The following is a 19,425-nucleotide window of genomic DNA, read 5'->3' as shown; positions in this document are numbered from 1 at the left end:
CAGGCTCGCTTGAAGCTTTAGGCTTGATTGAAGAGGACACAGAAAAAAATCTGTTGTAATGAATTAATATCAATAAACATATGATTTCAAAGATGTCGCATCTAAATAGTTAAAAGAAAAGCTAAGCGAGATACAAGGAGAATAATCAGTATAACTGTAATAGTTGGGGGCATTATAGTCTAGATAAATAACCAAAAAATGAGCAGGAAACAAGTGAATGATTTGTAAAGAATTTTAGAAAAATTATATATAGTAGATCTCTAGCAGTTACTGAATAGGAATTGGAATAAGTGTATATACTTCTCAGTTGTGTATGGCACCTTTACAGAAGTTGATATGGTAGATCTCCAGTAATAAGAAGCATGCACATCTTTCTGCTATATATGACACCCTAACAAAATTAACCATATATTAGTACATGTTACACACATATACACAGAGTACCTTATAAACATGTAAAAAAGTGCAGAAGTATTAAACATAACTTTTATTGACTTCAAAGTAATAAACAAATAATAAACAATAAAACAAAATATAATAAAAAATAAAAAATAAATAATATAATAAAATAAAAAATAAACAATAAAACAAAAAAATTTATCCTTTAAAGAAAGAATTTAAGGAACTTAAGACTAAATAACTTCATTCTAAAAAATTAATGAAAGAAAGAATATATCATAGAAATAGTAAATAATTTATCAAAGAAAATTATAAAATTGAGGTTACAGGGTTATATAGCAAAATTCAATCCTTGGGGAAAATTTTATTTCAACAAATTTTTTGACAAAAGGAGAAAATCTAGAAAATAAATATCAAAGTAGAAATTCTAAAGTTTCAAGGAGAAATTAATTAAATCAAAAGTAAAAAAAAAAAAAGCCATTGAATTAATGATTAAAGCAATGCACTGTTTTTTTTTTTTTTGAATAAAATAATTAAGTAAATAAGCCATTACGTAATTGAATTAACAGAATAAGATTGAATATCCAATTAACAGAACAAGAAATAGAGAATTCAAATGCTGGAAGGAAGGTCAGGAGACTGTTTGACCTGAGCTGCATTGAGGTAAGCACAATTAAGGATGTTGATAACTTGTGGCAACCAGAAGGAAGGCTCATAAAGCCTCTGTCATGATAATTAGTAGAAAGAACTTGGGAAGAAGTCTCAGACGGACAGTTTTGTTCAAGTATTTCTAGGGTTGGCACATGAAAAAGGAATTGGATTAGTTTTATAAGGCTTCAGAAACTATGAAAAGAAGATAAAATTTGCAAAGAGGCAAATTTGAAGGAAAAACTTCTTAATAATTTGAACTGATAAAAAGTAGAGTGGAGTGCATAACGGAATAGAGATTTCCTCTCATTGGAGACATTTAAAGAAATTGTGGCAGAAGGATGACTTATCAGGTACGTTTTATAGAGAATTCTTTTTCTTGGACTTGAATTGGTCACAATATAGGCCAATCCAACTAATTAAAGGAATTGTGGGAAGTGTGAGAGAAATTTCCAGTTGGTAGAGCATAGTGTAAACAAAGATACAGAAATAGGTGGGGAAGAGCAGGATATGTTTAAATAAGTTTAGTTTTTTTTTTGTTTGTTTGTTTGTTTTGTTTTTTAACTTGTTTACCTGAAGAAAAGTAGTAAATTACCTGATTTTGCAGGCCCTTTTATACTAAATTAGATTTTTTTACTTGACCCTTTGGTCCCCTCAAATTGAACCTGTATTCCTCTTCCCTTTATTATCCAAATTCTTTAAAAAAAGTTACCTTCATTTGCTCTCTAGTGCCTCTTCTTTTTCCTAAACCCATAGCAGTCTGCCTTTCAGTCTCGTCACTAAACTGTTACTTTTCTCACCAAATTTCTCAGTGATTTTTTTTTTTAAATTAAATTAAAAACCAAAAAAACTTCCTTATCTCTCTCTTCTACCTTGGCTTTTCTCCACTCCAAAGAAAATAAACATCTTCCCTTTCATTACAATCATAGTCAAGCAAAACAAATTTCCATATTGCTTTTGTTTGTTTGTTTTTTAAAGTCACAATCTGCACTCTTGAGTTCATCATCTCTCTATCAGGAGGTGTGGATAGCATGGTTCATCATGAGGTCTCTGGAGCTGTGGTTGCATATTGTGTTTATCAGAGTTTCTGATTCATATTTTTTTCTTTTAAATAGTATTTTATTTTTTCTAATCATATAAACATATAAACAATATAATCTATAATACTTTATTAAGGGCTTACTAATACCGAAAGAATTGTATTAGGTAATGTGTATACAAGGATAAAAATAAAATGGTCTTGGCCCTCTAAAAGCTCACATTCCAATAAGAAAACATATCCACATTGAAGGACAGGGGAAAAAAAATCACAGTATGCACACAATGAATAAAAAATAAATGCAAGGAAATTTGAGGAGTGAAGCATTAACAACTGCATGGTAACGAATGACTTTTTTTTTTTTTTTAAACTTTTGAATTCCAAATTCTCTAGCTTATCCTCATACCAGCCCTCCATTAACAAGCCATATGTGAAGTTAATGCAAAGCATTTCCACAGTCATGTTGTGAAAGGAAACATAGATCTCCCATTCCAATAAAAAAAAAAATCCCCTAAGTGAAAATAAAGTTGAGAGAGAGAGAGAGAGAGAATATGCTTCAGTCTGTATTCAGATGCAATCAGTTTCTTTGGAATGGATTGGATTTTTCATCATAAGTCCTTCAGAAGAGTTATTGATTATTGTACTGCTGAGAATAGCATAGTCATTTACTATGGTCATCTCAGAATATTTCTGTTACTTTACAGTAGTACATTTCACTTTGCTTGACTTCATGAAGGATTTTTCAGGGTTTTTTTTTTTTCTTTTCCCAAAAGGATTCTGCTTATCACTTTACATCGAACAACAATATTCCATGATAATCATACGCTATAATTTATTGAGCCATTCCCCAATTGATGGGTAACCCTTCAATTCCAGTTCTTTGTCCTGAGAAAAAAGCTCATACAAATATTTTTTGTACATATAGGTCCACCCTCCCCCTTTTGTATTTTTTTTGTATTCATACCTAGTAGTGATATTGTTAGGTCAAAGGATATATATGAATTTATAGCCCTTTCGGCATAGATCGTATATTTGGACCATTTATCAATTGGGACATGGCTCTTTTTTTGTAAATTTGATTCAGTTCCTTCTATGTTTGAGAAGCTTTATCAGAGAAACTTGCTTCAAAATTCTTTTTTACAATTACTATTGCTAACAGTATTCTCCCCCCACCCTTATTTATTCTATTTTCTATCTCCTGTTAGTCTGCCCATCCTTAAGTGTTTTTCTACTAATCACTCAGCCCTCCAGCATCCCCTCCCCTTTTTTTTTTGCTGAGGCAATTGGGGTTAAGTGACTTGCCCAGGGTCACATTTTAGGAAGCATTAAGTGTCTGAGATCAGATTTGAACTGGGGTTCTAGACTGGGGCTGGTTCTCTATTCACTAATATCCCCTCTCTTTTATCACTCTCTCCCCCTTCCTGTATTCCATTCCTCTCCTATTTTCCTGCAAAGTAAGAACGATATCTATTCCTATATTGAATGTATTAAGTATATATTTAACATTCCTTTTAAAAATAAAAATTTGAGTTTCAAATGTTCTCTCTTCTTCTCCCTAAGATGACTTCTCCCTTCTTCCCTCTCTCTTCTCCCTAAGATGACAAGCAATTTTATATAAATTATATATGTGCAATCTTATAAAACATTTCCATATTAGCTATGTTGGGTTAGAAAAAACATAACAATGAAAAAAAACTATAAAAAATATAAAAAAATTTGAAAATGAAAATAGTATGCTTTTATTTGCAGACTACATCAGTTCTTTTTCTGCTTTTGGAAAGCTTTTTTCATTCTTTCGTCAATCCTCTTTGGAATTGTCTTGCTTCATCATATTGTTGAGAAGAACTAAGTCATGGTTGATCATTGCACAATATTGCTGTTATTGTGTATAGTGTTCTCTCGGTTCTACTTACTTCACTTTTCACCAGTTCCTGTAAGTCTTTCAAGGTTTTTCTGAGAGGATTCTGCTCATCATTTTTTGTTGTAGAGTAGTATTCCATTATATCTTATTTTGTATGAGTTGTTCAGTCATTCTCCAGTTGATGGGCATCTTCACAATTTCTAATTCTTTGCCACCACAAAAAGATGCTGTAAATATTTGTGCACATAGAGATCTTTTTTTCTTTTTTAAAAATCTCTTTTGGATACAGCCCTAGTAGTGATATTGCTGGATTTATCATTTTTCTTTTCTGTCAGATTAGCCAATCTGATAGTTGTGAGATACTACCTTTGGTTTATTTTAACTTGTATTTCTGTAATCAGTGGTGATTTAGAACATTTTTCATGTGACTATAGATAGCTTTGATTTCTCTGTCTGAAAACTGCCTGTCCTTTGGCCATTATTCAATTGGGGAATGATGTGTAGTTTTATAAATTTGACTTGGGTTTTCTATGAATTTGAGAAATGGAGTCTTTATCAGAGATGTTTGCTATAAAAATTGATTCCCAGCTTTCTGCTTTAGTTTTGGTTGCATTGGTTTTGTTTGTAGAAAAACATTTGAATTTAATATAAGAAAAATTTTCGTTTTCTAAGAGTTCCTGAATCTTTGAAATTTTTTACCTTTATAGTAATATTATTATTATATATACTGTTCTCCTAGTTCTGCTTATTTCATTTAAAATTATTTCATACAAGTCTTCTCTGATTTAGCTGAAATGAGTCTCTTAATTTTTTACAATACAATAGTATTCTGTCATATTCATATACCAAACCATGTTTAGATATTCCCCAAGTGATGGACATCTCCAGAGTTTCCAGTTCTTTGCTCATATAAATATTTTTATACATTTTATATATTTGCTTAAGGCTAATCTCTCTCCTCAGATCTGTTCTTTCTCTCCTCTGCCCTGGTTTGCTTTCTTCCTCCCCCTCCCCCCCCCCTTTTACCCTGTTAATTATATATGTTATATCTTATTACCATCCTAGCAGGAATATGTTTTGAAATCAACCCTTAGGAGGCAACTAATTTTTTCCTCTTGGAGCACTTTTATTTTCTGTATACAAATCTCTTTGTCCTTTCTTCTCTTCTTTGGTTCAGTTGAAAGTGAAGGTCAAGTGTAGTTTGCTCCCCCCTTGTATTCTTAGAAGCCACTATTATAATGCTGGAAATGAAGTCAGAAGGACCTGAGTTCAAACATGGCTGCAGACACTTACTAGGTAATGATCCCTGCCTTTCAGGGTTGTTGCAAAGCTCAAATAAAATAATATTTGTGGAAGCACATAACACAATACCTGGCACATAGCAGGTAAATATTGCATATTTTCTTCCCTCCTTATTCATATATTTTTCTTTTGCACACTTTGAATATGTGAGTTAATTTTCCCCCATTTTCTGTGTGCTCTCCCCTTGCCCCCAATTCCTTTTTCCTTCCTGGTTCAGTCTCCTTTTAAGATCCTCAGAATATAACAGAATTATTTATAAGCCTTCTGTTTCATTAGACTTTCTCTGACTTTCTGAATAAGATAAAATTTAGAGAGCACATATGTATCATTTTTTTCATTTTAGAGTTTAGGTGATTTTCCTCATTTTGTTATCATTTTCTCCTTATTTTTACCTTCCTCTATTGCATTTGATTTCTGTGTTTGCAGTGCGGAGTTTCTGTGCAGCTTTGGTCATTCCATCAGGAATGCTTTTGATGTTCTCTATTTCTTTGAACGTTTTATGCGATTTTGATTGGTTTTTCTTGATTGTAAATCTATCTTTTGCTTGTAGAATATCATGTTTTAAGCTGTGCTCCTTTACAGTGATAGTCACTAGATCTTGGATGATCCTCACTGTAGTTTCTTGATATTTGGAGTTGTTTGACTTGGAAATTAGGGATTTTGGCTGTAATGCTCCTGGAAGTTTGTCATTGTTAGATTCTTGTGGGAGGGAATGTCTCAGATTGTAGAGGGCTGCAGATAGTGGGAGAACTCTGGGTGAGGTAGAAGACCCTTCAGCCCAGAGGGAACCTGCTGACAATGTCTGGTTTGACTCTCCATCTGAGGGGGCACCACTTGTGTTCTACTTGAAGCAAGGATACTTACAGTAAGGATGCATTTACATATCAATTGCAGGGTGCTTATAGTTAGTACTTGCACAGTGTGATGTGGCGATATGGTGATGTAATGGTTCTATAGTTGGCACATGCTCAGTGTGCTACAGTGATAAAATCCTACTAAGGTATTTAGGGGCTGAGAGGACTTTGACTATCCTTGTGAATCTCCTGCCTTCTTCACTTCTCCACTAAGACCAAGGACTCAGGCTGGTCCCAAGATCCTCTAGAAAGCTAGTCCGGATGGTATATTTTGGCATCCTAGTGTAGGGGCTCTAGAAAGCATAGTACATCAGATCTCCCAGGCTTTTTGCCTCCACAACACCTTGAGCTCCTTCTCTTACATCCCACAGATCTAGATTCACCCAGTCTCTCCATTCTGCCTTGATGTCTTTATGACATTTCTCCCATCTCCCTCCCCAGATACCACCTTTGTTGCTTCTCATCCTCCCTTCCCTAGGTTATTTCAGCAGCCTTTCACTGATCATGGGATTTCCATAATCGATCAACTAAATGATTTTCCTTTGGCCTTGAGCCTCGACTCCAGTCTCTTTTACCTACTGCTGCCCAAATTATCTTTATTCAATGGAAATCTGACTGTGGGACTTCCATAATCAACTAAAGGATTTTCCTTTGGCCTTGAGGCACATTTTCACTCTGCCCAGTCTGAGAATTGGAAATTCAAGCTAAAAAACCCTTTTAAGTGTTATACAAGTTGGGGGGCAACGTCCACTCGGGTCACCCCATTGTTGGAGTCCAAAGGAGTAGGCCTTGCACCTGCCTTCAGAGACTGTCCAAGGGCTCGTCTGAACCTTCTGATTCTTGGGAGATGATGAAAGAACAGAAGCTACTTTTACTCATCCTCCACTTGATTTCCTAGTCAGTTAGAAAAATGGGGTGATCCAGGGCAGTGCCTTTGTTCACCCTTGTTTGTAAAACACCACCCACGGGGCAGCAGTGCTGCCCCCAAGAGAGTGTGGAGCCCCAGGTGTTGAAGCAGGACATGGACAATGCAAATCAGCCAGATCTGCTGGAGAAGAGCGATGGGCTCCAAAGTGCATCAAAGGCAGGAAGCCTCTGGTTGGGAAAGCCCTCCGCCATTCAATTTGTCAGTTAAAAGAGCATTGTGACCCAGTTGGAATCCAGATGTAAGAAGACTGAGACGTGAATAGGAACACAAGCACATGTAGGTCAGATCCAGCCTCAGGCACCAGCTGGGTGAGCCTGAGCAAGTTGCTTCACCTGGCCTGCCTCAGTTTTCTCATCTGTAATACAAGAAAGAAATGGCAAACCACTCCAGTGTCTTGGCCCAGAACACACCAAATGGTCAGGAAGAGTCAGAGATGCATGAAAATGACTGAACAGCAAAGCACAGGTAATTGTACCAAGGTGTTTATCTAAAGAGAAAGACAATAGGGATCGTTGGTTCAAGCCATAGTGGTAGCTTTTTATTTTCAAAACATATGCATAGATAATTTTCAACACTCATGCTTGTAAAACCTTGTGTATCAAATTTTTTTCTCCCTCCCTTTCTCCCCACTCCTGCTCCAGACAGCAAATAATCCAAAATACATCAAATGTGTGCAATTCTTTTTTTTATTTTTTCCCCTTTTTATTTATTTATTTCATAATTATACTTTTTATTGACAGAACCCATGTCTGGGTAATTTTTTACAACATTATCCCCTTGCACTCACTTCTCTTCCAATTTTTCCCCTCTCTCTACCCCCTCCCCCAAATGGCAAGCAGTCCTATACATGTTAAATATTTCACAGTATATCCTAGGTACAATATGTGTGTACAGAACTGAACAGTTCTCTTGTTGCACAGGAAGAATTGGATTCAGAAGGTAAAAATAACCTGGGAAGAAAAACAAAAATGCAAACAGTTTACACTCATTTCCCAGTATTCTTTCTTTGGGTGTAGCTACTTCTGTCCATCGTTGATCAATTGGAACCGAGTTAGATCTCTTTGTCAAAGAAATCCACTTCCATCAGAATACATCCTCATAGAGTATTGTTGTTGAAGTGTATAATGATCTCCTGGTTCTGCTCATTTCACTTGGCATCAGTTCATGCAAGTCTCTCTGTATTCATCCTGCTGGTCATTTCTTACAGAACAATAATATTCCATAACCTTCATATACCACAATTTACCCAACCTTTCTCCAATTGATGGGCACCCATTCATTTTCCAGTTTCTAGTCACTACAAACAGGGCTGCCACAAATATTTGGCACATACAAGTTCCTTTCCCTTCTTTAAGATCTTTTTTGGGTATAAGCCCAGTACTAGTGTGCGATTCTTTTATACTTATTTCCACAATTATCATGCTGCACAAGAAAAATCAGATGAAAAAGAAAAAAAAAGCAATAGAAAAAGTGAAAATACTATGTTGTGGTCCTCACTCAGTTCCCACAGTCTTCGTTCTGGGTGCAGATGGCTCTCATAAGATCATTGAAACTGGCATCAATCATCTTGTTGGAAAGAGTCAGGTCCATCATAATTGATCATCGTATAGTCTTGTTGCCATGTACAATAATCTCTTGTTTCTGCTCATTTCACTTAGCAATCGGTTCATGTCAGTCTCTCCAGGCCTCTTTGAAATCATCCTGCTGGTCATTTCTTACAGAAAAATAATATTCCATAACCTTCATATATCACAATTTACCCACCCATTCTCCAATTGATGGGCATCCACTCAGTTTCCAGTTTCTGGCCACTACAAAAAGGGCTGCCACAAACATTTTTGCATATGTGGATCTCTTTCTCTCCTTTAAGATTTCTTTGGGATATAAGCCCAGTAGAAACACTGCAGGATTAAAGGGTATGCACAGTTTGGTAGCCCTTTCGGGGCAAATACTGAGAGGCAGGTGGGGAGGGGCCAGATGCTGGGGGGCAGGTGGGAAGGAGGGGGGCAGGCACTGAGGGGCCGGTGGGGAGGGGCGCAGAGGGCAGGCACTGGGGGGCCAGTGGGGAGGGGGACAGGTGCTGAGGAGCAATCACTGGGGTAAGGTGCCTGGGGGGCAGGTGGGGAAGAGGGCGGCTAGTGCTGGGGGGCAGGCAGGAAGGAATGGGGCAGGCATTGGGGAGGCAGGTGCTGGGGGAAGATGGGGAGAAGGCAGGTGCTGTGGGTGGGGGCAGGTGGGGGCAAGGAGGAGGGTAGGCCCTGAGGGGGTCACCTGATATTTCCAGCCAAAATTGGATGACACAGGTTGGCAGTGGGGACTGGTTCAGCTGTGTTGATCTGGGTAGTGCCTGTCTCCAAATACAGCTTAGACACCACAGGCATTCATTTCAGAGGAGAGAAACTTAAAGTTTGGTGGGTTGCCTTTTTCCTGCATCGCTTTTTTTCAGAAATTTTAAAGGAATACTTTGGGTTTTTTTTTTTTTTTTTTTAATGTTTCTGCAACTTTTATTTGTTTTAATTTTATTTTTAGTGTTTTATCTCCCCCCACTTATATATAGAATCAATATTTTTAACATTTGTTTTTTAATTTTTAAGTTTCAGATTCTTTTCCTTCCTCCCTCCTCTCCTGCCCATTGAAAATGCAAGTTATTTGATACAGATTTTGTATATGTTTTATAACTCACTAATCAAATTTCATGTCCTAGAATTGCTAAAAGATACATTCTAATTTCTTAGCTCTGAAAAGTATCTGGGAACTTATTTTCATGGTCTTTTCCAATATATAAGGATAAGGGATCCTAATTAAGTAGAAAAAGAGGTAGTATGGTACAATGTCTGTTAGAGTATTGGACCTGGTATGATGAAAATCTTGGTCTATCCTTTGTCTCCTGCTTTTTTGTTATGTACAAATCATTTTACCCTTTTAAGCACCAAGTTTCCTCATATTTATAATGGGGATAATCACTTATTTTTGAGTTTCAGATGAGGTCTTATAAAGTACTTCATAAAATTTGAAAATGTTATAAAATTGTCAGTTACTATTTTTAAAAAATCAGATATGTCCTAGTCTTATTTTTGCCTTTGTACTAGAAAGAACAAATTTTGAGAATTTATTTTTAAACAATCTTATCATACCTCTCTTTGTTTTAGGGATTTCTGATAAACTCAAAACCAGAGAATGCCTGCGAACCCATTGCACCTCCACCATTGAAAGACAACTCATCCAGTGCCTTCATTGTGTTAATTAGAAGACTTGACTGTAATTTTGATATCAAGGTACTTGTATAATTTCTTATCATTTTTAAAGGACAATTTTAGATTATTGTTTATGCCAATTTATGTCAACTCTTATGTCAGCTAGACCCAGGAACTCTTCTGTTTCTAACTCTTAGTTTTAAATCTTGAACTTAACATGGAAACAAGGATAAAATTGATGATATGTGTGTTTTCTTCATTTTATTTGTTTCATCTAGGACCCCTGTAGTGACTAGACTTGGCTGGCTCTGTCTCCTGGCCGTTTGACTGGCTTGAATTGGTCAGGCTTCCAGTGCTACTTTATTTTTGGAGATGTCTGGTAGTAAATGAAGTGTAGCAGGAATCTCTTCTCATTGCTTTACAAGACAAAGAGCTCACTCCCCTGGGCTGGTTCTATGACAGATGTTATGAACTTCCATTTTACATGTCCTTCTCTCATGTTTTCAGAGAGGAGAGTCAGATGTTTGCTATAGGCAGATAGACAGAAACTATAGTATATTTCTTTTAAAATTGTATTGCTAGATCTGGGTTAGGAGAAGCTTTGGGGAATAACTGGTTAATTTAGTCCATATGAAACAGCTTTATGTTGTACCATTTTTTCGTTATTGGTCTAAGGAAAATTTTAACGTGTCATTACTGATGAAATGCAGCATAATATATGCATACATGGTACGTTATGTATGTATGTAGTAGATACTACAGTCTTTTAAAAAAATTTTCACAGCCTATCCTTATTTAATTCAGTACTAAAATTAATTTTTTATGGCTCCATTTGGATTTCATTTTTTTCAATATATAAAACATGGCAGAAATAATTTCTACACAATAATCGTGATGAATGAACTAATTATTGTGGAGTGATTCTACCCCATTTTCCAGCATAGTTATCATTGTGGGAAGTATTCCCTGTGGCAGTGCAGCCTAAAGACCTAGAAAAGTTTTTGTTATTCAAGTTCTTGTTACTATCAGAAAGTTGAACACCACACATAGGTTATATTTTAGTGGTAGGAAGTACATTAAAGAAAAGGCATGGCAATTTGTTTTGTCACTGTTTCCTAATGACCATGGGACTTTTCCATGGACTAGCAATTGAAATCTCCCATATGCGTTTTCTCCTTCATTTGAATATAAACTCCTTAAAAGCAGGGACTTCTGATTTTCTCTGCTGTTCACAAAAGCACTTCGTACATTTTTTCCATTTAATTATATTTTCATCATCAAAACAATATATGATTAACACACACAAAAAAGATGGTCTGTCATTTGTCAGAAGCAAAATATAACTGGTATTGCCAGTGTATCATCACATTGGTGTCCCCAGGTTGTAAAATGATTGAGAGGAAAGCTTCTAAGATGTTGAGTGAATACCTTGTGGAAACTTTATGCAAGAATATGAACAAAAGTCACAGAATTTAAAGCAGTAGACAGCTCGGAGTTTACATTATTTGAAATAGTATCTACAACAATGAAGTGACTAAACCATCTCAGTGAGTAAGAGTAAAGTGTTATCCTGCCCATTGAGCCTCTGTCCTTCAGAAGCTTATATTTAACCACCACATGAAAGACATTAGTAGAAGGTGATTTACCATTTTGATGAGTATGAGGTAAAACCTTCTTGATACTAGTGATTTGGGACATTCTTTTATAAGGTTCTTAATGGCTCAAAGTTCATTTGAGAATTATTGATTCATGGCCTTTTGCATTTATCTATTTGAAGAGTTGATCAGTAAGCATTTATTAAGGCCCTACTGTGTCCCAGGTGCTGAGAATATAAAAAAAAGCAAAAGATAATTCTTGCCCATAAGAACTTTGCAATCTAGGGGGGAAGCAACATGTAAACAAATATGTATAAATGAGTGTCATACAGCTAAGTAGAAAATAAGAAAGAAATGAATTAAGAAAGGGACTGGGAAAGGCTTCCTGTAGAAAGTGATATCTTAGTGGGGATTTAAGGAAAACAAGGAGAACAGGAGGCGTAGATGAAGAGGGAGGATAATCTAGAGTTGGGGGGCAGCGAGAATGAGGGAAAATTCTTTTTTTCTTTCTTTCAATTTCTTTCAATTTTTTTTTATTATAATAACTTTTTATTGACAGAACCCATGCCAGAGTAATTTTTTTTTACAACATTATCCCTTGCACTCACTTCTGTTCTGATTTTTCCCCTCTCTCCCTCCATCCCCTCCCCTAGATGGCAAGCAGTCCTATATATGTTGAATATGTTGCAGTATATGCTAGATATAATATATATGTGCAGAACCAAACAGTTCTCTTGTTGCACAGGGAGAATTGGATTCAGAAGGTAGAAATAACCCAGGAAGAAAAACAAAAATGCAAACAGTTTACATTTATTTGAGGGAAAATTCTGAACTGTGGAGCGTCTTCTGTGAGGAAAAAAGGGCCAGTGTTCTGGATCAAAGGGCATTTTGCAGATTGGAGGTGGGCAGGAAGGAATTCTAGTATGGAAGTTACAGACCTGCCCTAAGTCACTGGGGTACCTTGGTGGAAGACGGACCAGAGTGGGGAGAGATGTTGCAGGTTACTGCGGTAAGGTAGGCTTGGGGAGGTGGCTGTTGTTCTGGTATGAAGACAGACACATATAGACCTATGTGTAAGATAGAGATCAGCCTGTGAACTTCTGTGTAATGGAAACAAATTCTGAAACTAAGGTGCAGAGAAGTTGCCACACCTGTCTTGGCAGAGATCATTCTTATTCAGGAGCCTGGAGCCAGATCAAAGACAACATGTAGAGGGTTTGGTTCTGCAAGGAAGAGAATTGCCTTCATGTCTGAGACTGGAGTGAAGAAAGAGATATTAGGGAAAGATGACTAAATGATGAGAATATGTATGCTACTAGGCGGGCATTGATTCTGCTGATAAGGAAACTCGGGGGAGGGGGGGGGGATATAACCAACAGGCAATTGAAGATGTGAGACTGGAAGATGAGGGAGTGGTTGGGGTTGTTGAGGTAGCCCACGGAGTTCTCTACATAGAGATTACAAGTTGGAATGGAAGAACATTGAGTTGTTATGTTTTTATTTATTTATTTTTTTTTCCTGAGGCAATTGGGGTTAAGTGATTTGCCCAGGGTCACACAGCTAGGAAGTGTTAAGTGTCTGAGGCCAGATTTGAACTCAGTTCCTCCTGACTTCAGGGCTGGTGCTCTATCTACTGTGCCACTTAGCTGCCCTTGTTTTAAATTTTCAATATTTTATTTTTCCAATTTATAGTTTTCTTTTTCAACATTCATTTTTGTAAGACTTTTACGTTCCAATTTTTTCTTTCTCCCTTCCCAAGACAGCAAGCAATCTGATATAGATTAACTCTGTGCAATCCTTTTAAACATATTTCCATATTTATCATTTGTGCATGAAAAACCAACCAAAAGGGAAAAAAACCACAAGAAAGAAAATACTTGTCTGTATTTTTTGTTTGTCTACAAAAAAGGGTAAAAATCACTGTGCTTCAATCCATATTCAATATCCGTGATTCTGCTCACTTTGCTTAGCTTTAGTTGATGTAAGTCTTTTCAGACTTTTCAAACAGTAAGTTTTTTGAAGATTGGGGAAAAAAGAACATGTTTTTGATTAGTAAAGATAGGGAGCCATTGAAGATGAAGAGTGATAGGGTCATTTGGCTCAAGGAGAAGAGGAGTGAGAGCACTTGTGTAGTTATCTTCAGTTAAGTGCTTTTGGCAAAAAAAAAAAAAAAAAGAATCACCCACCTCTTATTGTGAAATGATGGAGGAGAAGACCCTCAAATCTCCAATTGTGGAAATAGTCCTGACAGTAATTAATGCTGGTGAGGTCTTGGGAACGTCACCATCGATTTTGCATACCACTTTCCTCACCTGTGAGGTGGATGGAGATATCTCCACAGCCCTAAGGTTGTGATTCTCTCACCAGAGGTTATCATCCACGATTTCTTGTGAAGAATTGTGTTGACTTCTGTTTGTCTTTGTTAAAATAATTTTTCATTTTAGATTCTACTTTCTTATCCAGTGTTAAAGTGAAATGAATCAGTCTGTAGTTTCTAGATATAAAGAGCTGCTGAGGATGCAGTAGCTGGAAAAGGATTGCTTATGCTGTAACAGAGAAATAGTTTAAAAGGTCTTCAAAGACCTTCAGGGAAGTAGATTGCTTTGAGCTAGGCAGCCTGCTTACTTAGTCTTTGCTGAGCTCGTGTGGGCAGTCAGACTCTTTGAAGTACATTTATGTCTCCCTCCACCCTCTTTGCTCTACATGTCTTACTTTGCCTTCTTTTATTTGTTTCCCTCTTGACACCATATGCTTGGCAAAGTTACATTTTATAAACTTGAAAGCTTTTACTTGCTTATAAAAAGATTTAGATTTTATTTCTGCCTCCTGTATTCTTAAAAATGCCAGCTGCTTCTCGGTTGAAAATATAAGTTAATTTGACTGACACATGTAATATGGTTTTTAAATTTGGATGGATTTTCCTTGTTTATATTTTGTATGCTTGTTGGTCCATATGTTAATGTAATTGTTGATTCTTTTCAGGATTGTTGAAGTTTTCTCACTTTCTGAAATTTGGAAAACATGTTTTAATATTTGTTAACATTTGCTTTGTGACTACTGAGTATGTTCCGATTTTGTTTCAATTTTTATTTGCCAATATTATTAGTTCATTATTGGGAATGAAAGATTATTTTTATTTTTTGAGAGAATATTCAGTGAATGTGTTGCTAGTAATAACTATATTCAAGTCCAATGGCTAGATTTAACTGCATCTTTAGCAATTTCACCGATTTTAACTTTGAATTTCACTGATTACGATAACTATTCTGAGTAAAAATAATGGTTAATTCTGCTCTTGACATGACAAATCTAAAGAATTGCTGTTGGCATTTGACAACATTAGTTACAAATAATTGAAAGCATTTCTTTCTGAAAAATAAGGAAAATTTGGAAAATAATGTGCTGTCACTTTGTTTATATAATCTACTCTATCATTTGAAAAATATTAAAAAAGAAATAAAAAGAGTTGGTGAAAATCTTTTGAATACTCTGTATACTTCTAGAATGAAATATGTATGTCCAGATTTTTCTAATTAAAATTTAACATGAAGACTTATCTCTAAATCTCTTAGAGTAGTCAGGTTTTTATGATTTACTGCATCCTCCATTGACCATCCAAAACCAGAAACCTAGCATTGATAGTCTCTTGATATTTTAGAACCTAATAGTGAATGAGAACTGTCAACATATAGGCTTTGGAACCTTTTTTCCTAATTATCTAAATTCAGACATTCCCATGCAGTTTGCAGATATGTGGATCCACTTGCTGGATTTGTCTAATTGTGACTACCTAGAAAATCTGTTAACTACTTATACTAAACAACCCAAGGAGATGAGTTAATCATTGGAAAACTTAGAGCTGAGATCATCGCTTCCCACTAGATCATTTTCCATCAGAGGGAAGTTGTTTTTACTCTTAAAGACTCAACCTGTGCAATTTACTGATGAGTTTGAAGACATTCATGTTCAGACCTCCATAATGTAGCAAACTTATTTGTCATTTTAGGAACCATATACAATAACTGTATGTGCCTTAAGTGTGGTAACATGATAAGGGATAAGTTTTTTTTCTATTATGATTCTACATTTCTTTCATAATGGCTCTCTAAGCAGTTGCTTTGTTGATAGTTTTGAAACATAAAGGAAGCATTTTACCTCAGTTCTTTTGCTTATGCTTTCGTTAACCTTCAGGAAATTTAAAATAGATATTCAAGGGAATAAACATTTATTAAGTGTGCCTTCTTGTGTGCCAGATACTGTACCAAGCACTTTATAAATGTGATCTCATTTGAACCTTACAATAACCTTTGGAGAAAGGTTAACATAACAGGCTAAGAGAGCTGGCTAGTCAGGGTCATACAGCTAGTAATTAGTTGAAGCTGGATTTGAACTTAGGCCTTTTAGAATTCAGACCCAGTGCTCTATCCCTGTACTGCTTAACGCCCTAGTATTCAAGCTACTGATAAATGAATTTTAACTACAATTAAATATCCTTTCTGTAGACTGAAGTACTCTTTTTCATAATTATCTTGATATTTTCTATGTTATGTAGATTCTATCAAGATTATTACAACTAAGTAATGGGATCTTTTAAACTAAAGTACCCTCTTAAAATTTTTCTTTTGCCCCCAAGGCAATTATTCCTAAAAAAGATAGCATTTTTTAAATATATATGATTCTTTTTGATAGAAAGCCATTTTTACTTTTGTCCAAGAAGCATATGCTCATGAGAAGAAAATAATAGACATGTCTTCTATTTTTTTCATTCATTCAGAAATATACCTTTAAGGCATTTTCTCTTATGTAATTTTCTTAATTTGTTAAATTGGGTTTTAATGAATTGTGTCTTTTTTGCTCTCTTTCCTCCACACATTTTTTCCTCCATTGCTTCATTTCATTCCATATTTTTACCATGTTTTGGTGTGCTGTTCTTTATTTAAATGATGCTATGGAACTATCATCTGCAAAATGTGTTCTTTGTCTGGAGAGGGATGTATTTGTACTGAATTATTCATACAGTTAACCAGATTCTTTCTTAACCATCCAATAACCATTTGGAGATAATTATCTACAGTCAAGATAGTAGAAACATTTTTTTTTTTTTTTTTTTTTAATGTTGAAGGAAAAACATTGCTCCATTTAAAATTAATCACAAATATTGGAGGTTGAACCCACAGCGTAATTTGGGTCATCATAATACCATATTTATCCGCTAAAATTTTGTTATAATGAGTTATGAAGATGACCTGACCTTGGCTTCTCAGAGGCTGTGCCTATAGGTCACTCCTACTTCTGCATACCCTTCTCCCTTTCCCCCAGCCTGCTGGGTCTTGGTGAGAACTAGGTTCTTGAGTGGGTACTTCTTCCCAATTTCTCCCCTCCTCCAAATACTTCTTAATTTATTGTTTTCTCCTGTTGGTATGTAAACTCTATGAAGGCCGTCTGTTAGTTGCTAATATTGTAGCCCCAGCTCTAAGTATAGTACCTGCAATGTAGAAAACACCTCATGGTCTGTTTGCCTGTCCTGTGGTATGTGATAATTGTTTATCTTTTCTTTGTAGAACCCTGTTATCAAGTATGGGGTCATTGACAGACTGTTATCTGAGGATAAACTTAACTAAGTCTGGAGAGACTTATATGATTGGTTGCAGGGTGATTAAACTTTCAGTCACTCTTAAAAACAATATGTGAATTTGTAGAGGAATTGTGATATGTGTCAGTAAATAAAAATACCCATGTTGACAACATCTCATATGCTAGAAGTATAAATAAAAATAGCTTTAAGGTTTATAGTTTTCTTTGTATAATCTCATTTGACCCTCACCCCAGTGAAGATAGATAGTATAAGTAGTGGTTTGCAAATTTTTTCAAGGAGGAAACTTTGGAGAAGTTGAATGACATATCTAGGATGACATTAATCATTGTCAAAAGCTATAACTTAATATCTTCTAATTCAAGGTATAGTTCTTTGTTTGTTTTTAAATAACACTGCCTTGCTAAGCTGATTAAAGCATTTATGCAAATAAGATTTTACTTAAGATTGCTTATTCTTTAAGATATGGTTAACTTTTGTTTTTATATAACCTCCATTTCCGATATATTCCTTTCCCCCATTCCTTACAGAGAGGTATCCCTTATAACAAAGAATAAAAAAAGAAAGAAGGTTTAACAAAATTAATCAACACATCAGCTAACTTTGCTGTCAAATGCAAAGTTCCACGTGCATAGGCCCTACATTCTACAGAGAAGAAAGGAGAGGTGCCAGTCTCATATCCCTTTCTGGGGAGAGTCAGGCTTGGTCAGTATAATTTCATAGCATTCAATTTCAATTGTTCTCTTGTCCTTTCTATGTATATTGGGGTAGTTGTGGCATAGATTGGGCCAGGGCTAGAAAAGTGTAACACGAGGATCCATGAGTCACAGAATCCTTGTAACATGTTTTTTTTCTGCCTGTGATTTTAGGAGGCCTAAAAATCAGGTGACATCCTAGAAGATGTTTAGGTATGAGCATGGTTACTGACGTGGGATGAAGATGAAAATTTGATTCAGATGGAGTTCAGAGTTACCTAGTACTTAAACTATTTATCAGTACCATCATCATCTGTCTTAAGAAGTCAGAGCAGGAAAGGAAAGGATCTATTTTTTGTACAGTATTTTAAAAGAAATAAAAAATTATTGCACATTAAGAAACACAAGATTTAAATTTTAAATAGGTGTAAATAGGAATCAGGGATGTATAGAAATAATTAGCCTTGAATTGAGGAACTCCTCTTTTCAGAGCCTGCCACTGTCTCTGGCTGCGTGTGATCCTGGACAAGCTGTTAACCCACCAGTGTCCTTGACTACCCTGCAGGGGTGGGAGTTGTTCACCTGGAAGCTTCTGGCCCTTTTCCTGCCCTTTCCTCATTACTGTAACTCCCTGGCTTTACCTTTGCTAATGTTTGGTAGCGTACAAGAAATCAGTATTCCTTACACTCTGTCCTCGCTCTGACTTGCAGGTGTTACATGCACAGAAAGCGGGATATAAAGCAGCCATAGTACACAATGTTGATTCTGATGACCTAATTAGCATGGGATCCAACGACAGTAAGTACAGGTATCACTTTTCTTCTCTCCTGTTTGAAAATTGTACTCAAATTTTACTTGGAATATCTCTTCCTTTCATGTTTCAGTTTGTAGTTATGCTTTTGACATTAAAAAGTGGCCCATACATGGGAGCAGCTAGGTGGCGCGGTGGATAGAGCACCAGCCCTGAAGTCAGGAGGACCAGAGTTCAAATGTGACTTTGGACACTTAATGCTTCCTGGCTGTGTGACCCTGGGCAAGTCACTTAACCCCAATTGCCTCAGCGGGAAAAAAGTGGCCCATACATTGTCAACATAATAATCTTGTTTATTATCCAGCAAATTCATTGCTTTTATGCCAGACTATTTGCCTTTTAGATTCCTTTCTATTTTTCAGTAAGAGACAAGTAGCAAAATGTCAAGTCAGAGGACAGTTGCAAAAGACCTTTGAGAATTCTTTTATTATTTATATAATTTATATATATTTATATATTATATATTATATTACATATATAATATATTATTTATATATATATTTATA

The 19,425-nt window shown here is 35.8% G+C and overlaps 1 protein-coding gene across 1 annotated transcript in view; it reads left to right on the top strand.

Moving 5' to 3' along the window:
- Nucleotides 1–19,425, top strand: part of RNF13 (ring finger protein 13) — an 87,305-nt gene that overhangs the window by 18,153 nt on the left and 49,727 nt on the right. Inside the window, exons 4-5 of the mRNA XM_031957781.1 lie at nucleotides 10,181–10,306; nucleotides 18,819–18,906. Coding sequence (XP_031813641.1) covers nucleotides 10,181–10,306; nucleotides 18,819–18,906 — 214 coding nt within the window. The remainder of the gene's footprint in view (nucleotides 1–10,180; nucleotides 10,307–18,818; nucleotides 18,907–19,425) is intronic.

Source organism: Sarcophilus harrisii, chromosome 3 (genome assembly GCF_902635505.1).
Source record: "Sarcophilus harrisii chromosome 3, mSarHar1.11, whole genome shotgun sequence".
Taxonomy (NCBI): Eukaryota; Metazoa; Chordata; class Mammalia; order Dasyuromorphia; family Dasyuridae; genus Sarcophilus; species Sarcophilus harrisii.
Note: the sequence above shows the minus strand (reverse complement) of the source record. Positions and strands in the feature narration are given on the sequence as shown.